Source organism: Chiloscyllium plagiosum, chromosome 12 (genome assembly GCF_004010195.1).
Source record: "Chiloscyllium plagiosum isolate BGI_BamShark_2017 chromosome 12, ASM401019v2, whole genome shotgun sequence".
In the NCBI taxonomy this organism is placed as follows: domain Eukaryota; kingdom Metazoa; phylum Chordata; class Chondrichthyes; order Orectolobiformes; family Hemiscylliidae; genus Chiloscyllium; species Chiloscyllium plagiosum.
In genome coordinates this window covers 45,112,162-45,139,921 of record NC_057721.1, presented here as the reverse complement: position 1 = coordinate 45,139,921, position 27,760 = coordinate 45,112,162, and the positions used below count along the sequence as shown (strand labels likewise).

Genomic DNA, 27,760 nt, shown 5'->3' with positions numbered 1-27,760 from the left:
GCCATTTCTCAGCCCAGCTCCGCATCCTGCCTATGTCACGCTGCAGCCTGCAATAGCCCTCCACACTATCAATGGCACTCCAATGACACTTTGTGTCATTGGCAAATTTACTAACCCACCCCCTAAATCTCCTCATCCAATTCATTTATAAAAACTGCAAAGAACAGAGGCCCAAGAACAGAGCCCTATGGGACACCACTCAGCACTGACCTCCAGGCAGAAGACTTTCCATCTACAATCACTCTCTGCCTTCTGTCAGTCAACAAATTCTGAATCCAGACAGCTAAATCTACCAGTATCCCATACCTCCTGACTTTATGAATGAGCCTACCATGGGGAACCTTATCAAATGCCTTGCTAAAGTAAGATTGTAAGGTGATGCAAGGTTGTCTATGTTCTTGACATAAACCAGTGGAATTGATTGAAACAACTGAACATGCTGAGAAACTTCACAGCAATACACTGGTACAAAATCTCATAATATATTTTCTCCTCGAATGCCACTGAAGTTAAATCAATTATCACTGGATTACGACTGAAAATGAATTCCTTGATGATTTACTATTTGAGAATTCGTCAAAAGCTTTGAAACCTTTGCACCACAGTAAACAAGGGAACCCTCTAAGTTGCTGAAATTAATTTAATGCAGTTAAAATACTGCACGTGTAAAATAATTTTCTAATTTTTAAATTTAAAACATTCTTGCAATCAATTAGGAAATCTTAACATAGAATGAATTTGGTGAAGAAATGCTCAGAATTTCTAATCTAAGCCTGTTCTGCATTGATGAGTCAAAAAGCTTGGTACTGGAACAGCACAGCTGGTCAGGCAGCATCCGAGGAGCAGGAGAGTCGATGTTCTGAGCATAAGCTCTTCATCAGGAACAGCGTATGCTCGAAACGTCGATTCTCCTGCTTCTCGGATGCTGCCTCACCGGGTATGGTTTTCCAGCACCACACGTTTTGACTCTGATCTCCAGCACCTGCAGTCCTCACTTTCTCCCCGCATTGAAGATGATGCGAGTAAGACACGGCTGGAGAAGGACGGGTTGGGCTGTGAGGGTGCCTGTGTGTGTGCATCTGTCTGAAGTTGTGGAACTCAATATTAAATCCTACAGGCTGTAAAGTACCAAAGTGGCAAATGAGGTGTGATTCCTCCAGCTTGCATTGAGCTTCATTGGAACAATGTAGCAGGTTCAGGCCTTGTTGACCTTGCACCTAACACAGTGGAGCTAGTTTCTCCTTTTCACACCTTGATTTTACAAGTTTATTTCACCTTTACCACCATCAGCACTCACTTTGATTTTTGCTCTGGACACCTTCACCATCTGTCTCACTCACTTCTCTTCCCACTTTGTCAACAGCAAAAGCACCACCATTTTCCGGCTTCTTTCAGTTCTGAAGAAGAGTCATATTGGACTGGAAATGATAACATTCTCTCCCTAGATGGTGTTGTCAGATCTGAGTTTTTTCAACACTTTTTGCTTTCTTTTAGATCTTTAGCATCCAGGGTATCTTGCTTTTATACTATCTTCGAGGAATATCTCCAAGAAAGAATATTTTAATCTTTGTAAAATAAATGTAGTTTGATGGTGAACATGCCAGAGAGTGGTACATCCAAATATTGATTGTAACAATTGCATAATGTAATTCAGGTCCATTCCATAAAACAGTATTATAAACTACACAATTCTCAGAATATTTGAAAATATACAACCCTATATTTGTAATCTTTGACTGCAGTCACTGTGGACATCAAGCAGTTCAAATCAGTCAGAATTATAACTGTCAAATTTTCTAACTTTTCAGTGTTTTCGAAGCATATTCCAGTTCAGAACACATGCAGAGGACATTGATAAGCACGTCCATTCATGCATAAACACTTCACACCAAAATTGAGCAATGGAAGTTAATGTCAATTTTAGGAGAAACCTATTGAGCTTATTTATTTTTATAGAATAAAAGATAATGCAGCATCCAATAATACTGCAAGGATTCTAAATCCTTACATCATGCATTCACCCAGCACCATGATAATAATATTGCCATGATGAACCACAAAACATATCTGAAAAGGTCTAATCTTTCATTCCTCCTAATTTAACATGGTGAGATCAGATGGCAGTGCAGAAGTGGAAGTATAACTGAGCCCCATTCTTTCCTTACTCAAATGTAAAATGCCACAATAGGTAAGCAAACTCACCTTTTCAGGTTCACCATAGCCCATGGGATGCCTGTGGGTGTATTAAAGGAAGGCAGCAGTTTTTCAGCAAGTTGTGCAGCTTTCTGTTTGAAGACCTGAAAAAGAACATAAAAATATTTTTAAAAAGTTTGATTCCTATTTATACATCAGGAAATAAAGCAACACTTTAAGAATAAATGGAGCAATCCAAAAAATGTTGACAATTTCTGAAGATAGTGACCTTTACGGAATTTAGGTCTTATGCATTGAAAGCAAGAATTCACTTCATGTTTTCAAAATCTCGTAGACAACTATTTCTGTACACCAATGTCAAACAGGAGGTGCCCCCCGCGCATTATAAGCTAGATAAATTAAGACTTCAGAGGTGGAAAAAGTAAAGACAGCTACTGCTGTTGACAGGAAATGAAATTTTTTTTGAAGGCATGGAGTTTAAAGGCAGAAGTTCCTACAATTCTTTTTTATTAACCTACTTTTCTAATCAACCTGTTCAGAGTTGTTTTACACGAGATGCTGCATTTTGGAAAGACTGGACGTACACACTTAATGATAAGGTTCTGAGGAGCATTGCTGAACAAAAGAGTGCAGGTCCATAGTTCCTTGAAAGTGGAGTCGCAGATGGATAGGATAATGAAGATGGTGTTTGACATGCTTTGTTTTACTGGTTAGTGCGCTGAACATAGACATTGGGAGGTCATGTTGCAGCGGTACTGGACATTGATTAGGTCACTAATGGAATACTGTGTGCAATTCTGGTCTCCCTCCTATCAGAAGGATGTCATGAAACTTGAAAGGTTCAGAAAAGATTTACAAGAATGTTGCCAGGGTTGGAGGGTTTGAACTATACGGAGAGGCTGAATAGGCTGGGGCATCCCTGGAGCGTTTTCCCTGGAGCATCAGGGGTGACATTACACAGCTTTATAAAATCATGAGAGACATGAATAGGGCAAACAGACAGGGCATTTTTCCCAAGCTGGGTGGGTGGGGGTCCCAGATGTACATGGCATAGGTTCAGGGTGAGGGTGGAAAAAAGGAACATAAGGCGCAACTTTTTCACATAAAGACTGGTGCATGTATGGAACAAGCTGTCAGAGGAAGAGGTGGAGGCTGGTACAATTACAACATTGAAAAGGCATCTGGATGGGCATATGAATAGGAAGGGTTTAGAGGTATATGGGCCAAGTGCTGGCAAACGGGACTAGATCAGGTTGGGATATCTAGTTGGCATGGATGAGTTGGACCAAAGGGTCTGTTTCCGTGCTGTACGAATCTGTGACCTCAGAAGCAGGTGGAACTTGAACTTGAGTCTCTTAGTCCAGGGTAGGGACTGCACCACAAGAGGGTCCTCAAGCTACTCTTTTCTCGTAACTGCACAACTGCTTGCATATGCCTCTTGCTTAGACAGCAAAGACTGAAACTGCTCGAGTTAATTGGCCCTTTAGTGAAAAGGGCTTACATAATGGACACGGTGTAAGCATTTTTTAAAAAGATCAGCTCCCAGTAGGTTAACATACTGCCATGTCTCCACTTTCTTGAACATTTGGTCAGAAAACAAGGTTAGTCTATTATAATGCAAGTTTTCTATAAGCAGGAGATGTTAACTACAAATGTCAAGCCATCCCCGGTGTACTAACTACCTATCAATGGAATTCTGTTGGAAATGAAACACTGTGGGATCAAATACTTTTGAAGCCATTGGCAGTCTGGAAACTCTCAACTAAACATGGTTATGCATTTAACCTTTGGCCTTGTAATGAATAAATCGATTACCATTATTCTCCTTCTTCCTCTCTCACAGTCGGATAGACGAGATGAGTCCTTTCTCAATTATTTGAAAAAGAAGTCCAAAGCACATCATTAGCTTTATCCCAAATGTAAATTTCAAGTCCAGCCACTTGAGATTAGCATAACTGACTCAATCAGCAAAGCAAAATGCGTCACGCATTTTGAGTTTTCTAGTACATTGTGCTGACAATACTGCCGGATTTGCTGTGATTTCTTCAAATCCCCACCTTCAGAGATAATCTGGATGGGCATATGAATAGGAAGGGTTTAGAGGGATATGGGCCAAGTGCTGGCAAACGGGACTAGATCAGGTTGGGATATCTAGTTGGCATGGATGAGTTGGACCAAAGGGTGACAGTGTCAGAGAGAAAGGGGGGTTGGTGGAGGAGGGGACACATGCTGATGATCTCCCTACCCAAGTTCCTCAAAATAAAGGAAGATAAACATATTAGCCCAGATCTTCCAGCTTCCGAACAATCGGAGACTGAACACATTCTGAAAATCTGCATTGGTACTCTCTTGACATCCTTTATCTGGACATTAATTATAGCAGTTTGATGCTAAGCAAGTTATTTTTCTTGTAATGTCCCCATGCCTTGTGTGGTGTGGACGATGGTGAGAATTGTGGGAAAATGAAAGAGAAATGAAAAAACCTAATTATCGATACAAAATAATTGCAGATTTTACTCTGATGGTTTCAGAGACCTCAAGCTCTCTACCTTGTTTATGCACACTTGCATTTCATTAATATTCCAACTTGCCTTATTTAAGTGCAGCTTGCAATTATTCCCTCCTCTGCTGAGAAACTAGAAGGCAACACACTCAGACTTGAAAGTTACAGTAGTCACCTGGTCGAATAGATCTTGCTGCTTGCTTCTCCAGGCCTCCATTTTAATGGCTCTTCTATAAAAAGTACTTGAATGCTCCATGACAGAGTTCTCGTTCACTCTTTGTCCACCAAAGTCAGCATCAGCAAATCATCAACATCATAACATAATTATGGCAGGTCCATTCAGAATCAACTTTGGCCCTTCAGAACTTCTCTTTGGAACAGAGATATCTTTGCATGACATATCTCCTGTGAGATTGTGCACAGGGACACATTGCCTCTTATGGCTCTTCATTTCTTAAATGCGAATTCACTTTGTTTTAATTTGGATTAGAATTTAAGGAAGTCTGAAGTACTACTACAAATGAATGCACAACTAAAGATAAGCTGCTTACTGAGCTCATTGCTATTTACAAAATTAACATTAGTTAACTAAAAGGGAAAATCATATGCAAATAACATTCTTAATAGTCAGCAAATCTAGTTTCAAGAGTTTTTAAACAGAAAATTCAAGAATGTTGTTTGAAGGTCTCCAATAAAAGTACTTGCTCTTAACTGAATATTAAGCAAAGAATGAAAGCAATGTTGTGTACAGAATAAATATAGTCTCACGAGACACAGTGGAACAATGTGCCTTTTTTGTATTTACATTATTACAGGAGTGAACAATTAAAGAAACAGTTCTTTGAAGTGAAGAGGATGAGAAAGTATAATGGAATCTTGGTTTAAATTGCATTAGCATAATAAAGGAGTTACAGAGATACTAATTTCTTGTGTTGTGCAAAATGGCAAAGAGAATTCTGCCCAAAATGAAATGTGCCGCTTCTGTATCCTGAATAAAATACAGTTTATTAATCATAGTTTACTTACTACATATTTAGGTAGCATTGTCATAATGCAATTATTCTTCAATTAAATCCATACCAGCATCGAGCATTTCCAAACAGATAGAGCACGTCATATTGAATCCAATTTAGAGCTCTCATTACATTTATATCCTTGGAAATGCATTTAAAGCCTTTGTGCAATCAGGCAAATTTTCAGGTATTTAACAGAATGCTTATTTTATTCCTCTCGGTCAATGTCACGCGCTAAAATCAACTTGATGTTTCAACTACACAATTTAAGACTATTGCCACTAGCTGGTAAAGCTAGAAGAGATTACAGAATGGATTCCTGTAAGATTTAAATTGAATTCCTATTATTTTTTGCAAAGTCAGTCTGACCTTTCAAATTTCATTGGTGACTCTATCTTAAGTTTCTATTTAAGCCTATTAATAAAATACATACATATAAATATGCATGCAGATAAGCATATGGGGAATTGTTAATGGACGGATGAAGGCTCTTCAGAGAGATCAAAAATTAAACACTCGCTTTACTATAAAAATACAAAGCTATTTACAAAATTTGTGACTAGTGCCTTTGGTGGTCAAAAATATTGAAATCAAATTTGTATTTGATTTTGGATGTATCACTTTAACTATTCTGAAGGGTCTGCATGGAAATTCCCCAAAATTGGAAAAGACTTCAGCTAGACCTGCAAAAATTGGAAATGTGATACACTAGCAGGGATTTTGCTTCAACCTTCAGATCAACAACATATGTGAACTGCCTTGTAGCAAAACAGTGTAGAGTCTGACACAGTTACAAAAATGCTTCCAGATAAAAGTGACAAAGATACCTCAGTTCTAACAAGGCAATTCACAGATTATGACATAGTGTCAACTCGAAAATGGACCGAGGAGAGCTAGGAGGGGGTACAGAAACGCCTTGGCAGGAAAACCCAAAGGTGTTCTAGACGGACGTGACGAATAAGAGAAAGATTAGAGAAAGGGTAGGGCCGATCAGGGATAATGGAGGGAACTTGTGCCTGGAGTCTGTAAAAGTATGGGAGGCCCTAAATGAGTTTCTTGCTTCAGTATTCACTAGACAGAGGGACCTCATTGATAGTGAGAACACCAGATTAAGAGGCTTGAACAGATTGATGTTAAGGGAGTGATGTGCTGGAAACTCTGAGAAACATCATGGCCCCAGGGCCAGACCAGATATATCCAAGGCTACTTCAGAAGCAAGGAATGAGACTGCTGCTCCTCTGGCGATGATCTTTGCATCCTCACTTTCCATGTGAGTAGTACCAGCTGATTGAGTAGACACCCAGAGACTTTTCCCCAGGGCAGAAATGGCCGTCACAAAGGGTCATAATTTTAAGGTGAATGGAGGAAGGTATCGGGGAGAAGTCAGAGATAGGTTCTTTACACAGTGGTTGGTGTGTAGAATGCACTGCCAGAGGTGGTAGTAGAGTCAGGGACATTTAAGCCTCTGCTGGACAAGAACATGGATGGTAGTAAATTGAAGGGTGCATTGAGTAGGTTGATCTTAGGCTCATCACAACATCGTAGGCCAAAGGGCCTGTAATGTATTGTTCTACGCTGTATGTCACTCATTTTCAAGTTTAACATGAGGGTACCATTAGTTCGTAGTCAAGCTGAAAACTCTATTCACAGGCTAAAATTTGTTACATCAGTTTGATATGTGAATATGACAAGGAGGCACAGAGTCAGAGAATTGAATTATAAAATCATGTTCCAATTTCATGGGAATATGATTAAACAATTAGAAATGAAATTAAATAAGCCAATGCTGGAAATAATGAGCATGTCAGGCAGTAGTTACGGAGGAAAAAATGTTTCAAGTTGATGATCTTTCATCTGAAGAAGTCTGTAGTTGGCAAAAACAAAGTCAAGAACAGAGTTGGACATTACATGAGAAGTGGAAACTATTCACAATATCAGTTAATATGGGAACTGGGAAGATGTGTGGCAGCCAAAGTTTGGGAAGACATGATATTAAAGTTTAGTTTTTAATTCATGGGATGTGGGCATTACTGGCTAGGCCAGCATTTTTTGCTTATTCCCAATCACATTACTGTGGGTCTGGAGATACATGTAGGCTTGACCAGGTAAAGATGCAATATTTCCTTCCCTAAAAGATATTAGCGAATGAGACAGGTTTTTGATAACAATAAAATGTACAGATACAACAACTTTGCTAGGAAGCATTTTGGAAACAAAGCTCAAAACACTTAAAATTCAAATTTAAACACCCCAGAAAATACTAGAAACATAAGCAGGTTTGCCAATATTTCAAAAGCCAATTCTAATATTTTGATTTGAAATGGGGTCTGTACTGAAAATTATAAACAATATTGTGTCACTCTGCTTGCCTTGAAAACTGAACAGTGTGAGCTGCAACATGCCCAAAGGAGTGAAAGAAATTTGCTAATTTTGAGGGAAAAGAACAGCTTTGTCATACCTCTTCTCCTGAAAGATAGTAGGCAGCCAGCAGGCCTCCAATAAACCTGATATTCACTTCAAAGACTGAGACCTCTGCATTCTACAAAGCACATGGAGAGGAATAAACAGAGTTAGGCTGTGTTCTATTAATGCTTGATAAGAATTCTAACCATTCTGCCAATGTGCACACGAAGGCATATGGATCCAGCTTTACTAGTTGCCTGCTATTCCCCAAGTGTGTCTGAAATCCATTGGACACCAAATTGGTTCAGTTTGGTTTTTTTTCAAGCATCCCTAACAGTTGCCGTAAACATATATTATGGTTAAAAGTCAGTTTATATGGTCCTTGGTCAAAAGCTTGCTACAGGCCATACTTTGTTTTTTTTTCTAGATCTTATTGATGTTTAACTTGAAGTCTTCAGGTTATTGGAAGCTCCCAATGTAAAAGTTTGTTTTTGTTTTAAACTTACTTGCATATGAAAATACAGGAGGTACAATAACTTTGTTTCCATAGCTCGACTTTGGACTTCTAGCAGCACATTCACACAACCTACGTCATTAAAACTGCTTTTAACAACTGAAATTTTTACTTTTTTTCTATAAATGCCCTCTGTACATGACAACTGAACCACTTACTACCACAGCTTCCTCTGTTGCCTCCATTTCAACTCACTCTAAGCCATGATCTGAATTTCAATCTTCTCATGACTTCACTGTGGCCTAAGGGCAGCAGTGGCTCAGTGGTTAGCTCTGCTGCCTCACAGTGCCAGGGATGCAGGTTTGATTCGAGCCTTGGGTTATTGTCCATTTGGAGTCCACATATTCGCCCTCTGTCTGCATGGGTTTCCTATGGTGCTCCAGTTTTCTCCCACAGTCCAAAAATGTGCAGATAAGGAGGACTGGCCATGTTCATCGCCCTGTAGAGTCCAGGGGCATGCAGACCAGATGGATTAGCCATGTTAAATGCCGGGTTATGGAGAACTGGGGAGGGGGCTGAGTCTGGGTGGGATGCTCTTCAGAGGGTGGTACATGCTGAATGGGCTAAATGGCTTCTTTCTGCACTGTTGGGTTATATTAGTCAATTAAATTGCTTTTTCTCCCCCCTCTAACCGTGCCAGTAAAGCCACGGTTTTGGATTTGGTCTTCCTACCCTTCCACCGCCTGCATCTTTTGAGTTAGAATGTGAACATGTTGCACACAATGGTGGCAGTAAACAGGACATCAAAGAGAGCGCACAATAAAGGAATACAAGCAATGAGACAGCACTACACAGGATGCTCTGTTTAACCGCCACATGAAATACAATGGGAGATTAATGTACTATTTAACTGTAAATATGCCAGTCTAGCAATTCTTCCACTGAAAACGATCCACTCCATATGAAGATGGAAACAGGCTATTGAAGAATATGAATAGGCCTATTGAGCCTATTATGACTTACCACGCTGAAATCTAAGTTCTTCTCAATCCATTCTTTCCCATCTCGAAACTCATCAAAAAGACCCATGATGTATAGTGTATCTAAAGCATCCACAATGGTTGCACCCAACTGAGAATTTCCTAAAAAATAAAATAAATATATTCAATACTTTTAAAAAAAAATGGTGCCTGGCGAAAAGAAAAATACACTGAAATCTAATTCAAATATCAGTGTGAAAATATAGTTAGCACTGTATTTATTTGACAGCATACTTCCAGCATTGAACCTTTTGAAAAGAAATCTGGGAGCCCTCTACAAACCATCTGATTGCCTATCCATCAAGATGTTACGGCACTCTGTATTGAAATTCCCACTCTTCTAGAGGTAATCTCACTCCACCCAAGATCTTCCTTCTCCTTACCAAGAAATGTTTTTACATATTTGTCTCTTATTTCTGTCACCTGGTAAACTAATGGTTTATTACTGCCAGAATCATTTCAACAGTGGACAATACAAGGTGGACACAAATTTGTGATCTAAGAAAATTACCAGATTAGGAATTTCTGCAAAGACCAAATGAACAGAAATTGGAGCAGCACTGGCAACAATGGGGTATTTTGGAATCAGAAGCAGAAAACCCCAGGAAGAGGACTTGTGCCAAACCCCAATTGATTCTCAGAAAATTATGTCCAGATTGCGAACAGATGCTGGATATCTGGATTCCTTTGATACAAGACATTTGCTAGGTTCTTGTGGTTCAGTGACAGAGCCCCCAACTCTGGGCCAGGAAGCCTAGTTTCAAGTCTCACCCTCATGGTTGTGTTTAGACATCTCTGAAAGGTTGCTTAGAAAAAAAACTTAAGACACTTGCTTCAAATGATTTGTCATTAGAAAACTAAAGTACATTTTAATAAAGGCTTAGTTTCAGTGGTTCCTATCTTCCCATGATGCTCAACTGCATTATCATCTCAGGACTTCCCCTACCTTGAAGGTTATCATTGATTAGAAACATAACTGGACCAGCCTATAAAGTACAGCCACAAGAAATCAGGTTGGGAATTCTGCAATGAATAACCCATTTCCTCAATTCATCAACCAGCAGGCATAAGTCAGCATATGGAATACTGTCCACTTGCATAGATCAGTACAGCTCTAATCAATGTTCAAGAGTCTTGACAGGATTCAAGACAAAGCAGATTGTATGATCATCAGCTAATTTAGCCCTTTAACAACAATCACTCCCTATAACACTAGCACATAGCAAAACCAGTGTGCACCATGTACAAGATGCAGTACAGAAACATATAAATGCTCCTTCAACAGCACCTCCCAAATCTACAACCTCTACTACAAAGAACAAGGGCTGCAGATACATCGGAACACAATCTCCAAATTTCTCACCATTCTCTTTTGGAAATTTACAGCCTTTCCTTCACTGAATCAAAATTCTAGAACTTCTTTCTAACAGCATGAAGGGCACTGGTATAGGGGTAATGTCACTGGACCAGTTATCAGGACATGGGTTTGAATCTAGCTTTGTAGATAGGGAAATTGAAATTCAATAAAACTCTGGAATAAAAAGCTAACTTAATAGTGACCATTGTTCATTGTCATCCCTGATTGGAAAGTGGGGACGGGCAATAACCTTTGATATCACCAGCAGCTCCTGAATTCTACAAATGAATAAAAAAACTTCAGAATTTTGGACTGTAGCTCACCATTACTTTCTAAAAGGCAAATAAGGTAGGCCAACAAACCGGCAGCTTTGCCAGAAATTGTCACATTTCTCAAATGAATCAAAACGCTTTCAGTTATACCACCTGTGTAGACTGGAGGTACATTTTAAAGTCAGTTATAAAATCAGTGGAACGGACCACAAAACACCAACAACAATGACAAAGAGTACATTATTTAGATTAAATTAGATTCCCTAGTGTCATTCGGCCCAACAAGTCCACAGCGACCCTCTGAAGAGTAACCCACCCACACCCATTCCCCCTGATTAATGCACCTAACACTATAGACAAAGGTCACAATTAAACCATGTACTCCTCTAATTCAAAATAATGAGTCTATCCAGTTTTAATAAACTGGGAGAGAGACCTGCAAGCTTAAAGGATTAGAGGAAACAAAGACCAGAAGGCTAAGTCAGCACAAGGGTCTGAGCTACAAGAAAAAGTAGCGATCGAGTACAGTACACATCCCTGTTACATATTAAGTCAATGGCATCATAATCATGCAGTTCTTCCTTGAGGTTTTCCTTACCTGTGATGCTCTGTAATTATAACTCCAGTAAAAAATTATGTACTCCCATCTCAATGAGGCAGTTTCAAGACAACCCACAATCAACAACTTGTTCTGAAGACGCTGGTCCGATTTTCACCACAATTATTGAGACAGTTCACAATGCAAGTTTCATGAATTTCAAAATTCAATATTCACAATTAATTTGATAGCACAAGACACACTGCGAATGTGATAGTTTATGTTAAACACTGATTAAAGAAGACAAGATTTATTCAGATTTTTGTGGCACAAGCATTTTCTTTTAAAAACTTAATTTTTCTCTTTGGAAATAGGTGTTAATGGCAAGGCCATCATTCGTTACCTAACCCTAATTGTGTCTCAAACCGAGTGGCTTGTGTTTCAGAGGACAGTTAAGAGTCAATCACAACACTGTGAATCAAAAGTCACATGTAGGTTAAAGAAGGTAAGGCAGGCAGATTTCCTTCCATAAAAATGATAGTAGTGAATCAGAAAGATTTTCATGATAATCAATCATGGTCATCATTATCACCATCACCAAAACCAGCTCTATACTCCAGATTTATTAATGCAATTCAAATTCCATCAGGTACCTTCGTGTGATTTGAACCAGTGTCCCCACAGATTAGCTCAGTCTCTCAATTACTTGTCTAATGACATTGTCACTTTGCATCTACCCTACGTCTTTATCTCAAAATGCTTGATTGATATGTTGCTAACCCCCCCATGAATGTTTACAAAAGTAACTACACTGTCCAGCATTCGGTCATTCTGAAACAAATGTACAAAGTAATTACCTTGCATTCATCACTTATTCAGGGCCATTTACTCCGGTGAATGTCTGCCTGAGCTTCAACGTTTACAAAGGAACATAGGAACAGAAATAAGCCATTCAACTCCTTGAGCCTGCTCTGCTATGCAGTGAGATCATGGCTGGTCTGTGGCCTAACTCCATTTACCTGCCCTTGAATCATATCTCTTAATACCTTAGATAAATGTTTGTTAAGCAATCTAATTTCAGCATTTAGATATAGCATCAACTGCCATTTTGCAAGAGATTTCCAAACAACTACCACCCTGTTTGTAGGGAAGTGCTTCCGAACTCTCTCCTGAATGGTCCAGCCCTAATTCTCAGACTATGGCCCCCCCACCCCCCACCCCTTTCTAGAATCGCCAAACAGTGAGAAATAGTTTATCTTTACCTACTGTCTTTTCCATTAACATCTTAGAAAGTAAACTGACCTAAGTATTTAAGTTCTAAAGAAAACAGGCCTACTTTGTATAACCTCTCCTCGTAACTTAACCCCTTAACTCAGGGTATCATTCTTGTAGACCTATGTTATACTCGCTCCAAGACCAATATATCTTTTCCTAAGGTGTGGTGCCCAGATATACTTACAGTACTTCAAGTGGGTTCTGACCAGGGTTTTAAGACTTCAGCATAATTTCTGTGTCCTGATACTCAGTCTTCTAGATATAATGGCCAACATTCCAAAAGCTTTCTCGATTATTTTCTGCACCCATTTGCGGCATTTTAGATCATAAGACATAGGAGCAGAAATTAGGCCAGTCAGCCCATCGAATCAGCTCTGCCATTCAATCATGACTGATAGGTTTCTCATCTCCATTCTCCCACTTTCTCACCGTTACCCTTGACCTCTTTGACAATCAAGAATCTATCTTGGTCTTAAGTATACTCAATGACCTGGCCTCCACAGCCTTCTGCAGCTATGAATTCAATAAATTCCCCACTCTCTGGCTAAGGTAGTTTCTCCTTATATCTGTTTAAATAGGTCTTCCTACTTTAAAATTACTATTTTAAAGAACTATACACCTGAATCCCAAAGTCTCTTTGCATAACCATTGTATTTAATTTCATACCATTTAGAAAGTATCATGATCTAACTTTGGGTCCAAAATGGATAAACACATGCTTGTTAACATTAAACTCCATGGTCAGTTTTGCCCATTTATCTAGTCTTAGCATAAAATTATAAAATAGATTTTGATATATACATTGTCTGCAACGCTGCCTAACTTTGTGTCATGACTTTCCACGTCAAAGAATATGGTGCAGGTAAAGCACAGCCGATCAGCCAGCTTCTAAGGAACAGGAAAATCGATGTTTTAAGCACGTGCTCTTCATCATCCAAGTAGTCAATAAATAATACAAATAATTGAGGCCCAAACAGATCCTGTTGAACACCACTGTTCACATTCAGCAAATTTGAGTACCTACCCATTATCCCTACTTTTTGGTGCCTGCAACTCAACCAATTTTCCAACCAGAAATTTTCCCTCAATTCTGTGGGCTTCTACCTTAATTAACACAGTCTCTTATTTGGGACTTTATCAAATGCTTCCTGAAAGTCCATACAAAAACATCCATAGATATTTCCCTGCCCACTACCTTAATTACCTCTTCAAAAAAAATACAATGTATTTTATCAGGTATGATCTACGTATCACAATTCCACGCTGAACAAAAAGCAAAGAATTGTGGATGCTGGAAGTCAGGAACAACAGAAATTGCTCACAAAATTCAGCAGGTCTGGCAATATCCACTTTACTTCTTCACAAGGGTCACCAGACCTGAAACATTAAATTTGCTTTCTGTACAGATGCTGCCAGAGCTGCTGAGTTTCCCCTGCAATTTCTGTATTTGTTTATGAACCTATGCTAGCTCTCCCAGATTAACTTAAAATTCCTGGTGTTCAGTTACTCAGTCCTTGGTTATAGACTCCAACAATTTCCCCATCACAGATGTTAGGATAATTGGTCAGAAATTCCCTGTTTTTTCTCTCTTAACCTTGCACATTCACAATGTGCAATTTATCAATCCAGAGGGATGATTCCTGTAGCTAGGGAACTTTGAAAGATTATACTTAAGACACAGTTACAATGTGCTCCTCTACATCCTTTAATACCTTGCAATGGAAACCATTAGGTCCTGGGGATTTGTTACTCTTTAGTTCCATTATTTCTTCATTATCGATGTTTTACCTACAGTAATGTCTTTCAGTCCTTGTCCCTGATCCACTATTAATTTCCTATGATTTCCAGCAAGCTATCCTTCTTTTCTATTGTAAATGTTGTGGCTAAGTAATTATTCCACATGTCTGCCATTTTTCCATAGTCATTGACAATATTCCGACTTTCAATCTTTAGCAGGTCAACATTGTTCCTGACCACATTTTATGTAACAATAGAAATACATCTTATTGATTTTGATGCCCCTTGCAAGTTTCCTTTCATAATTAGTTTTTGTAGCTCTTACAAACTGCTTTGTGGCCTTTTGCCAATCTGTGTATCTTGCCAATCTGTCAAGATCTGTGCTGTTTTTGCATTTTTGTAAACCCTTTTAGTCTTATGCTATCTCTTCAGTTGTCCATGCTGATTTTCTTCTCTGAAGCTACAAAGATCTAAACAGGCTGTGTAAACTATTACTAGTTCATACCTCAACTAAAAACGTACAACAGAAAAGAGAAAGTCCACTTTCTTAAGCAAACCAGTTTACATGTGAAGCAAGTCACAGAACTGGACTTTAAGAAAAGCAACTCTATAATACTACATTATAAAATCTTTTCTCATGATTATTTTTACATATATACTTAAGACTTTCAGGGCAAGTTAAAAATATAACAACTTTGAATGTAAAACCTTAATTGGAAACTGAAAATTCTAAGATTGCCTAAGCCACATTTAGTAACAGAAATCAGTGATCCTCAAAATGACCACAATAATATGGCTAGTTAATGGATCAACTATAAAAACTGACATCTAATTATAGAAATTTATGACAGGGTAAAGTGAATCTTAATTTCTTCAACTCTATTGCAGCACCAAAATATTTTTTAAATTGAGACCTAAAAAAGGATTTGCTAGTTGAAGATATCTGGTGTAGATTAGGATCAATAATGCTTAAATAACAATGGTTAAATTAAGTCTGTACTTATAAAGTTTGATAAGGATCTCATTTAAGCAGTAGATAATGTCGTAAGAGATACTGAAAGTAAAAGATTATTAACGTACTATTAGTGACATATTCAAGTTATGTCAGATTTTTAAAACTTACACTCGTCAATTCAGTAAATTTAACAGATCAACAAGTGTGTGGTGTGTGTCTGTAGGTTGGCAGAGGGCGCTTGGTGGTCTGAGCAATCTTTGGATGGCTGAATTAAGTGCCAAAATACAACAAAAATGTGGAGCACCAAACATTCGACGCAGACTGTTAAAGTCATAAATTTGGTGACCTGAAGGAAAAGGTACTCTAATTTCTTTTATCTCCCTTGGCTCACTCATGCTTTTTGTCTATAAACTCACAAAATATAACCTGCTATTCCTTTGCTCTGCTAAATTACGAAGTAACTAATTCAGTAAATAAAATTAAATTTAAAATGTTCGGAAGCCTGCACTGTTTGGCCGGTGCTAATGTCAAATAAATTCTTGTGTTTGCAGAAAAAATTGGAGTGAAAACAGAAGACAGCCCATAAAACAATGTGATTATACACACAGTTCAAAGAAATGGTCCAAGTGAGGGAAGCAATAAAGGTCATGATGGACAATGAATAGACTGAACTCAGTCTTAATAACAGGATATCTGCTGTTGCAATGGTAACAAAACCATATTAATTACGACTGTATATAGATTATCACAAAGCCATTCAGTGACAGAGACTGGAATCTTCCTTTGGCAAATTCATTTTTAACCACATTTAATGACTAAATTGAATCTTTGTTACCAATCAAACATTTCATTCAAGTGTTTTAAATGTTCTTCCCAGGTTTGGCTGCACACAGCCAAATCATTGATACATGCATACACAGTTGCATAATACAACTGCCATGATCCACACAGAAACAAAAAGACATAGGAAGAAACAAGAATGAGGTTCCACTGAGGTAGTTTGAGAAACTGTCTGAAATTAAGAATGAGTTAATTGCAGGTTGGAACAGCTCAAAGATTTGAGAATTAAAGTTGAGGGTCATAGAGTAATGTGGAAAGTGGTTTAAATTCAAGGGGGATCAGCGTGAAAGAACTAACCTGTTGGAATGGCATCACTGAAACCAGGTTGATATCAAGATGAATCATATTGTATCCATTTGCCCCCTTAATTATTTGCCGCACATGCACTTTACCTTTTGAAGTTTCACGCAGAAGATCTAGATCGGTCTGTGGTGCACTTTGTTTTGTAGTTTCTCTCCATTTAAATAATAGATTTTATTTATTCTTCCTATCAAAGTACATGACCTCATACTTTCCTACCTAAACTCCATTTGTCACAATTTTACCCAGTCCATCAATCTATTGCAGTTTCCTTACGTCCTCTCATCTATTTTGTACCAACAAATTTGGAAACATTAGATGCTACCTCCAGCTCTTCCAAGTCATTAATATAGACAGTACATAATGTAAGCCCTCCATTAATTACTTACTTCCAACTGAGAAAGACTTTTTTAATCCTGAATTTCTGTCTTCTGCATTAATAATTCCTAATCCGTATTAATACATCAGTCCCAACAGCACAAGCTATCTTATATACAATGCCTTTTATGAAACATCTTGCTGAATGCGTTCTGGAAATGCCAATACACTATATCTACCTATTCATCTTCATCTAATCTGCCTGTTATATCCTCAAAGAACTCTAGCAAGTTTAAATCGTGATTTCCTTTCCACAAAATCATTACATTAAGCTTTTCTTAATGTTCTGTTATTTTTTCCTTAATAATGGACTCTACCAAGTTCCAAAGGAAAGATATCAGACCAACTTGCCTATAACTCCTGTTTGGTCTTTCTCTCTCTCTTTCCCTTGAACAGGGGCATCACATTAGCAGTTTACCAGACTGTATGCAATTAGTTTTGTCCGGATACTCTCCTTGATCACTTCTGTTAACTGTAGGTAGTTCATTTTTTCATGCAGTCCTTCTTTCTGACCTCCTTTCCCTTTCTGCCCATTGCTCAGTAATGTCAAATTCACTTGAATATTGAGTTCCCAATCCTGGACATGTTCAACCATGTCTATGTAACCGCTGTCAAATCATATTCTGTTATTTTTGTTTATGGTCTCAACTCATCTACCTTTTAAAAATGCGAAATTCATTCAGATGAAAGGTTTAAACATTAATTTATTATTATTTATTTATTTTGGTTCTAATTTTTCTTTTCTGTACTTTTCTGCTTATATACTTCTTGTCAGATGTGGGAGTTTAAAGAGAGTTTAAGGGTTACTGCGGATTATATCTGCCATAAATGCTGTTGGATGCAAATCTTATCAGATCTAGTAGATCAGTTGGAGAGACAGATAGAAGCGATGAAGAATTTGCAACAGTATGTGATGGATGGCAGTTATAGGAAGGGGGGGAAAGTCTCAGATACAGTCACATAGATGGGTTAACTCCAGGAAGGGGAAGAGAGGTCAGCACCTAGGGCAGGAGTCTTTTATGGATATACCCATTTCAGACAGGTATGCTGTTTTGGAAAATGTAGAGGGTGATGGATTCAGGGGAACGTAGCATGAATAGCCAAGTTTCTGGTATTGAGACTGGCTCTAATGCAACGAGGGGTACGTCTGGTTCCAAGAGATCAATTGTGTTGGGGATTCTGTAGTCCGAGGTACAGACAGACGTTTCTGTGGCCAGCAGAGAAAAAGCAGAATGGTGTGTTGTTTCCCTGCTGCCAGGATCAAGGATGTCTCAGAGGGTGCAGAATGTTCTCATGGAGGAGAGGGGCCAGCAAGAGGTCATTGTCCACATTGGAACCAAGGATATAGGAAGGGAAAAGGTTGAGACTCTGAAGGGAGATTACAGAGTTAGGCAGAAATTTAAAAAGGAGGTCCTCAAGGGTAGTAATATCTGGATTACTCCCAGTGCTACGAGCTTGTCAGGGCAGGAATAGGAGGATAGAGCAGATGAATGCATGGCTGAGGAGCTGGTAAATGGAGAAGGATTCACATTTTTGGATCATTGGATTCTCTTTTGGGGTAGAAGTGAGCTGTACAAGAAGGACGGATTGCACCTAAATTGGAAGGTGACTAATATAATGGCAGGGAAATTTGCTAGAACTGCTTGGGAGGATGGGACCCAAGGAGATAGTGAGGAAAGAGATCAGAGACTGGTACAGTTGAGAACAGAAGTGAATCAAGCAGTCAGGGCAGGCAGGGACAAGGTAGGACTAATAAATTAAACTGCATTTATTTCAATACAAGGGGCCTAACAGGAAAGGCAGATGAGCTCTGGACATGGTTGGGAACATGGGACGGGATATCATAGCAATTACAGAAGCATGGCTCAGGGACGGGCAGGTCTGGCAGTTTAATGTTCCAGGATATAAATGCGACAGGAAGAATAGAAAGGGAGGCAAGAGAGGAGAGGGAGTGGCATTTTTGATAAGGGATAGCATTACAGCTGTGCTGAGGGAGGATAGTCCCGGAAATACATCCAAGGAAGTTATTTGGGTGGAACTGAGAAATAAGAAAAGTATGATCACCTTATTGGGATTCTATTACAGACCCCCAAATAGTCAGAGGGAAATTGAGAAACAAACTTGTGAGGAGATCTCAGCTATCTGCAAGAATAATAGGGTATTATGGTCGGGGATTTTAACTTTCCAAACATCAACTGGGACTGCCATAGTGTTAAAGATTTAGATGGAGAGGAATTTCTTAAGTACATACAAGACAATTTTCTGATTCAGGATGTGGATGTACCTACGAAAGAAGGTGCAAAACTTGACCTACTCTTGGGAAGTAAGGCAGGGCAGGTGACTGAGGTGTCAGTAGGGGAGCACTTTGGGGCCAGTGACCATAATACTATTAGTTTTAAAATCGTGATGGAAAAGGATAGACCAGATCTACAAGTTGAAGTTCTAAATTGGAGAAAGGCCAATTTTGACGGTATTAGACAAGAACTTTTGAAAGCTGATTGGAGGCAGATGTTCGCAGGGAAAGGGACGGCTGGAAAATGGGAAGCCTTCAGAAATGAGATAACAAGAATCCAGAGAAAGTATATTCCTGTCAGGGTGAAAGGGAAGGCTGGTAGGTATAGGGAATGCTGGATGGCTAAAGAAATTGAGGGTTTGGTTAAGAAAAAGAAGGAAGCATATGTCAGATATAGACAGGATAGATCGAGTGAATCCTTAGAAGAGTATAAAGGAAGTAGGAATATACTTAAGAGGAAAATCAGGAGGGCAAAAAGGAGACATGAGATAGCGTTGGCAAATAGAATTAAGGAGAATCCAAAGGGTTTTTACAAATATGTTAAGGACAAAAGGGTAATTAGGGAGAGAATAAAGCCCCTCAAAGATCAGCAAGGCAGCCTTTGTGTGGAGCCACAGAAAATGGGAGAGATCCAAAATGAATATTTTGCATCAGTATTTACTGTGGAAATGGATATGGAAGTTATCGATTGTAGGGAAATAGATGGTGACATCTTGCAAAATGTCCAGATTACAGAGGAGGAAGTGTTGGATGTCTTGAAACGGTTAAAGGTTGATAAATCCCCAGGACCTGATCAGGTGTACCTGAGAACTCCGTGGGAAGCTAGAGAAGTGATTGCTGGGCCTCTTGCTGAGATATTTGTATCATCGATAGTCACAGGTGTGGTGCCAGAAAACTGGAGGTTGGCAAACGTGGTGCCACTGTTTAAGAAGGGTGGTAAAGACAAGCCAGGGAACTATAGACCGGTGAGCATGACCTCAGTGGTGGGCAATTTGTTGGAGGGTATCCTGAGGGATAGGATGTACATATATTTGGAAAGGCAAGGACTGACTAGGGATAGTCAACATGGCTTTGTGCGTGGGAAATCATGTGTCACAAACTTGATTGAGTTTTTTGAAGAAGTAACAAAGAAGATTGATGAGGGCAGAGCAGTAGATGTGATCTATATGGACTTCAGTAAGGCGTTCAACAAGGTTCCCCATGGGAGACTGATTAGCAAGGTTAGATCTCATGGAATAAAGGGAGATGTAGCCATTTGGATACAGAACAGGCTCAAAGGTAGAAGACAGGGTGGTGGTGGAGGGTTGCTCAGACTGGAGGCCAGTGACCAGTGGGGTGCCAAAAGGATCGGTGCTGGGTCCTCTACTTTTTTGTCATTTACATATATGATTTGGACGCGAGCATAAGAGTTACAGTTAGTAAGTTTGCAGATGACACCAAAATTGGAGGTGTAGTGGACAGCGACAAAGGATCTGGACTAGATGGACCAATGGGCTGAGAAGTGGCAGATGGAGTTTAATTCAGATAAATAGGAGGTGCTGCATTTTGGGAAAGCAGATCTTAGCAGGACTTATACACTTAATGGTAAGGTCTGAGGGAGTGTTGCTGAACAGAGACATCTTGGAGTGCAGGTTCATAGCTCCTTGAAAGTGGAGTCACAGGTAGATAGGATAGTGAAGGCGGCATTTGGTATGCTTTCCTTTATTGGTTACAGTATTGAGTACAGGAGTTGGGAGGTCATGTTGCAGTTGTATACGATATTGGTTAGGCCACTGTTGGAATACTGTGTGCAATTCTGGTCTCCTTCCTATCGGAAAGATGTTGTGAAATGTGAAAGGGTTCAGAAAAGATTTACAAGGATGTTGTCAGTGTTGGAGGATCTGAGCTGTAGGGAGAGGCTAAACAGGTTGGGGCTGTTTTCCCTGGAGTGTCAGAGGCTGAGGGGTGACTTTATAGAGGTTTACAAAATTATGAGGGGCATGGATAGGATAAATAGACAAAGTCTTTTCCCTGGGATCGGGGAGTCCAGAACTAGAGGGCATAGGTTTAGGGTGAGAGGGGAATGATATAAAAGAGACTGAAGGGGCAACGTTTTCACGCAGAGGGTGGTACATGTATGGAATGAGCTGCCAGAGGATGTGATGTAGGCTGGTACAATCATAACATTTAAGAGGCATTTGGATGGGTATATGAATAGGAAGGGTTTGGAGGGATATGGGCCAGGTGCTGGCAGGTAGGACTAGATTGGGTTGGGATATCTGGTTGGCATGGACAGGTTGGACCGAAGGGTCTGTTTCCATGCTGTATATCTCTATGATTCTTAAATTTACAGCCACTTCCTGTCATAGTTTGATTCACCTCAGCACGATCCAGCACCTCTGCACTTTCATTTCTTTATCACTTTTTAAACTTCCCTTCAATTCCCTGTATCATGAAATAGTCTGAAGCCACTGCTACACAAATGGTCAGGACATTGTTTGCAGTATAGTTCAAATGAGGCCTCAGCCAACTATACAGCTCTTTCTTTCCACAGTATTCCTGTAAGTGCCCATTAATCAGAACCCATTTCATCCACACCAATCTTTGAATCATACATTTACCCCTCTAATCTTATTTAACCTATGCCGATGCACATATGATTCAACTAATAATCTGGAGATTACTACCAATGCAATTCTGCTTGGTAGATTTCTTTCCTACAGGACATAGTGAACCAGTTAGGTTTCCACATCATGAATAGTGATTATATAGTCACCATTAGACTTTTCAATTAAGACATTTGCCATGGTAGAATTTGAACCCATTTCCCCAGAACACTGGGTTTTTGGATTGTTAGGCCCCACACATTACCACTATGTCACTGCCTTCCTTAATTCTTTTGTATCCATTCCAATGGGCAAAACATAATCACCAAAATTTAAAACAAGGATTATCTGGGTGCACTGCAGCATGAAATACAAGTACTATTAATTATTTAAATTTTACTCCCAGTTAATTAAAGATTAAGTATAGCAAGAGATGCCATGGGTGTGCCAGAGAGTCTCTCAGCAGGACAGAACACCAAGTGAGGGGCTCTGAATCATGCTAATTCCATCAGCATACACTCATAGTATGGGGGCTTCATGGTTGCATCCCTTTCACTGGGCCAGAAGTTCTCAGTTCAAGTCCAACCTGCCTCACAACACATTCCAACAGGTTGATTAAAAACACGTTTTATGATATCTGCTCTGGTTCACCAGGTGCAACAGATGATGACAGCCAGATACTCAAAGATCTACAAAATAAAGTGGCTGCTACATTACAACCTTATGGATAACTATCTCTGCACTAAAGATATATGCAAGTCCATAATGAAGATGATAAACATTGAAACTGACAACCAGAAGAAACATGCTAATGGTTATAACCTCGGGAGGCTGGCTATCTGGAAGGGCATTAGAAAAAGTGAACATAAATGGAAGATTTAGATGAATGAGAAGGGAGCCCAGAGAAAATAGAGACCAGACACTCATGTATATTCTCAGCCCACTGTCTTGCTTTGCAGCAAATGCAGCAGAGACAGCCAGAGTGTGCAGTTCCCAAAACAAGTGATCTTTAACACAGTTGACCACCAGAGCACAAACGTGGCTGTCATCTTGTAACAAATTAAATAAAGTTAAGTTCATAAAAGTGGGAGAAGCAGAATTTTCTTTTACAACTGCTGCTCCCTGGAGAGCAACATGCAGATTTACAGATCAGTTTTTCATTCAATTCGCATTCCTTTTTGCTAGATACATGACAACACTAGCAAAATATAAATATTGAACAAGAGAAGCATGATTAGTCCATTTGACCCCTTGAGTCTGCTCACCCATTCAATTAGCACCTCAAGTCCACTTTGCTGCCTGGTTTCCATAAATTCTCAACTTCCATATGTAGTTCAAAACCTCAAGACAATTCCAAAGACTCAAACTAACGGGAGAAGAAATTCCTCTTGATCCCAGTCTGAAATGGACAATTCCTTATTCTGTAAGGTTTCCTCACAAGCCTAGTCTGAGCAACCACCCTGTCAAGACTCCTTGGAATTGTTTTAATTGCATCATTTCTCATTCTACAATCCAAAAACACCTGCTCAAACTTTCCTCACCAGCAAATCCCTTCATGCTACAAATCAACCCAGTAAACCTTTTCTGAACTCCCTGTAAAGCAATATATCTCTCTTTAACTACAGTGACCAAAAATGTGCACAGTTCCCTAATTTTACCCATTCATTTAACCAATGTACTAAACAGTTGTTGAAACACTTCATTATTTTTATTACAATAACAGCAGAAATTACTGGAGAAACTCTGCCGGTCTAGCAGTATCTGTAGAGAGAAAGCAGAGTTATTGTTTTGAGTCCAGTGATCTTTCTCTAGAACTAGAAGCAGTTCAGTAGAGGTGATAGGGTGGAGGGGAAAGGAGTGAGCAGATTGTTGCAGTTGGAGCCCAATGAGAGGAGAAAAGGGAAGGCAGACAGGTCTAAAGCATACTACTGGGTTCCTGTGCTAGCATGTACGTTCAAGTCGCAGGCAACTGGAAGCCCAGGGTAATCTTGGTTTTCCAAGTTGCTTCTAGTTCTTAAGGGTCACTAGTTTCAATACAACAACTTTGTTTTCTCGCAATCTGTTGAATTTCCCCAGCAATGGCTGTTTTTGTTGTTTCAGAGCTCCAGCATCTGCTGTTGTTTTCTTACACTACTTTTATTCTCTATCTTCTGCGCAGTAGAGTCCAACATTCCAATGGCTTCCCAATTATTTGCTGAACCTGCATGCTGATTTCTTTAACTTCATATACAAGAAGTAATCTAATCTAATCTAAAGATCCTTCTGCACCACAGCATTCCACTGTCTCTATCCATTTAAACAATACTCACTTTCCTATTCTTCATACCCAAAGGAGACAACATCAAATTTTTAAACTCACATTACATGGCAAGGTTTCGCTTAATGAATTACCCTATCTATATATCCCCTACAGAATATAAACTTGCTTTTACATGTACTTTTAATTGTTAGCAAGTTTAGCTATAATATATTCTGCTTCTTCGCTAAGTTCTAGTTTGCCAATCTGAAAGTGGCTTATCCAGAATGTGCTTTCCATTTGAGAGGCAATCCTCTACCCGAGCTCATATTATTCTCATCACCATGGACTTGCACCTTATGTCATAACCTTAACGGGATACCATTGCGAATTCCTTTTGGGAATTCAAATACCACTACACCTACTGGTTCCCCTTTATCCAATCCGTTACATCCACAAAGAACTTGAATAAATTTGTGAAGCTTGATTTCATAACATCTACTGACTCTCGTTGGATGTACATAAAACCATAAGATATTCAGCCCATTGAGTCTGCTTTGTTATTCAAATATGGCTGATACGTTTCTCAACCCCATTCTCCTGCTTTCTCCCAATAATCCTCGATCCCTTTGACAATCAAGAATCTATCTATTTCCATCTTAAATATACTCAATGACCTGGTGTCCCCAGCCTTCTGTGGCAGTGAATACCATAGATTCACCACTCTCTGGCTGAAGAAGTTTCTCCTTATCTCCATTCTAAAAGGTCTGCCCTTTACTCTAAGGTTGTGTTCTCAGGTCCTAGTCTCTCCTACGAATGGAAAACTCCTCCCAATATCTATTCTGTCCAGGCCATTCAGTATTCTGTAAGTTTCAATTCTATCCTCCTCATCCTTCTTAACTCTGAGTCCTCTAATGTTCCTCATATGTTAAGCTTTTTATTCCTGGGACCATTTGTGAACCTCATCTGAACCCATTCCAGGGCCAGTACACCCTTCCTGAGATATGGGGCCTAAAACTGCGCACAATACTCTAAAAATGGTCTACCAGAGCCTTACAAAGCCTCACAAGTACACCATTGCTTTTATATTCAAGACCTCTCAAAATAAATGCCATCATTGTATTTGCCTTCCTAACTAACAACTCAATCTGCAAGTTTACCTCGACAGAATCCTGGACTAGAACTCCAAAGTCTCTTTTCACTTCAGACTTCTGAATTTTCTCCCCATTTAGAAAATAGTCCATGCTTCTATTCTTCTTAGAAAAGTGCATGGCCTCACACTTTCCCATGCTATACTTCATTTGCCACTTGTTTGTCCATTCTCCTAACCAAATCCTTTTGCAGCCTCCCCGCCTACTCAATACTACCTGTCCCTCCACCTATCTTTGTGTCATTCCTTTATGAATGGATTCCAACATTTTCCTAATCACAAATGTTGTGCTAACTGGTCTCTACTTTCTTTGTCCACTCCTTTCTTGAAGAGAGATGTTATATTTCCTTTTTCTTTCAACTTGTAGGGATCTTTCATGCATCTAGGGAATTTCAGAAGACTGCACTGAATGCATCCACTACAGCTCTTTTTTTTTTTAAAAAAAAGACCCCATGATACAGGTTAAACCAATGAGCCTTATTTTCAGTCAGCATAGAAACAATGGAAAAATTCCATACATTTCTTGATGTTGCTGAAGGTCATGCTCTCTGGAAATCTAGTCAAGGACCTCATCTATTTATCTACCGTGACTACAAACCTATAATATATGAACCTCACCATTTATGTATATGCCTTATGCCAATGAAGTTATATACCCAAGATTTAGTTGGAAATAACTCTGCTATGATTCTGCCAATTTCACAATCCACCTCAATTTACCTGTTCTTTTTATGTCATATTATCTGCAAATTTGCATTGACATTCTGAATGCAAATCATTGCTGTAAATTAGAAATGGTTTGTATTTCAACGTTGATTTCCAAGGAAGATCTCACAATACTTTTCCCACTACCAAAATAACTTCTGTTGTTTTCTACCCTTTACGAAACTGAACATAGCTAGCAATTATTTATGCGTAACTTTGTTAATTTTTTTGCAAAACTTCATGTGCACAACATACCTCGAGACTTTCCAATGCCCATTTGGGATGTTATCTCCTCAGAAATCATTTACGTTTCTTTTTCTGCCATCACATCTATTGTTTTTACTGGAATATTATTTGATGGCTTAAAATCCCAGAACTCTCCTCTTATCAGCTCTGTGAGTGTACCATCACTAAACAGCATCCCACCACCAGCTTATCAAGGGAAATTAGGAAGGACAATAAATTGCTGGCCGAGCCAGATCCCATAAACAGCATTAAAAACTGCACGAATTAGTTTTCTATTTTATAAACACAAAGTATTACATTGACCAGTTTGCAGCCAATCATGATTTCCCACTGCTCAACAACTCCCAAATCTCTTCAACTTCTCAGTACTTTGTGTTAAATCAGTACCTGAGAATTTGTTTCGATCTTTTTAAAATCTGTTTAGAACTTCCAACTGAACTTCATCAAAATATCTAATAGTACATAAATTATCACTGCTTAAAATTGATAGCATTGTTCTAGTTTATGCTATGTTCAGTTTATTTAGAAATCTAATGAGGTATCGGTAAAAATCTTGAACTCGAGCTTTTAGAATTTTCCCCAAGGATCTTTGTGATATAAAGACTACAAATGTACTGTCTTTTCTTGTGAAGTAATGGGGTGTCTCATCTTTTGAAGATTTTTATTCCAGGCACCTTTTAGATAAATGTTCCTTTCATTATCTTCTACTTCACTGTTCTTCCAACTCCCATTATAACACCTGTCTATATTATTTACTGCCACACTTGATCACATCTTGCAATTATTATCTAACTCTGTGGTTAACTGCTATTGGAAAACAATTCAGATTGTGAAGAAGCTTTGGCACATAATAACTGCAAGCTTGCGCCATAAACAGCTAAGTGAAAGAACTTGCATTTAACTACCAATAGTTTTTTTTTATATGTTTAATGTTGGTAGATAGTTATTATTGTTCCACTTTTATATTTACAAGAAAATAGTGGCAGCCTTTTTGTAGCCCACTATCATAACTTCGAACCTTGTTACATTAGGGTATATTAAAAGCAATGAACAGTATGATTTTAAAAATTTCCCTTACCATTAATAGGCATGAACAGGCATGAAATAAAAAGATATCTTTAACATATTTCACTTGTGCCACATTATAATTGCATTTTGTTTTAACTAGACTTTGGCAGCAGAGGGCTTTAATAACCCTTGTTACTTTTGCTTTTTGTGACATGTACTCCAATAATTGGTGTAGATATTTGCCTAAAATTTGCTCAATAATTGAACTGAAATGAAATAAGAAAAAATATATGAAGCATGCTCTATCAAAGAGTTAAT

The 27,760-nt window shown here is 38.9% G+C and overlaps 1 protein-coding gene across 2 annotated transcripts in view; it reads right to left on the bottom strand.

Moving 5' to 3' along the window:
- The window catches only part of man1a2 (mannosidase, alpha, class 1A, member 2), a 132,783-nt gene that overhangs the window by 63,881 nt on the left and 41,142 nt on the right, over positions 1-27,760 (bottom strand). For both annotated transcript variants that reach the window (XM_043700936.1, XM_043700938.1), the window contains exons 4-6: positions 9,551-9,669; positions 8,129-8,209; positions 2,203-2,297 (exon numbers count right to left, since the gene is read on the bottom strand). In XM_043700936.1, coding sequence (XP_043556871.1) covers positions 2,203-2,297; positions 8,129-8,209; positions 9,551-9,669 — 295 coding nt within the window. The remainder of the gene's footprint in view (positions 1-2,202; positions 2,298-8,128; positions 8,210-9,550; positions 9,670-27,760) is intronic.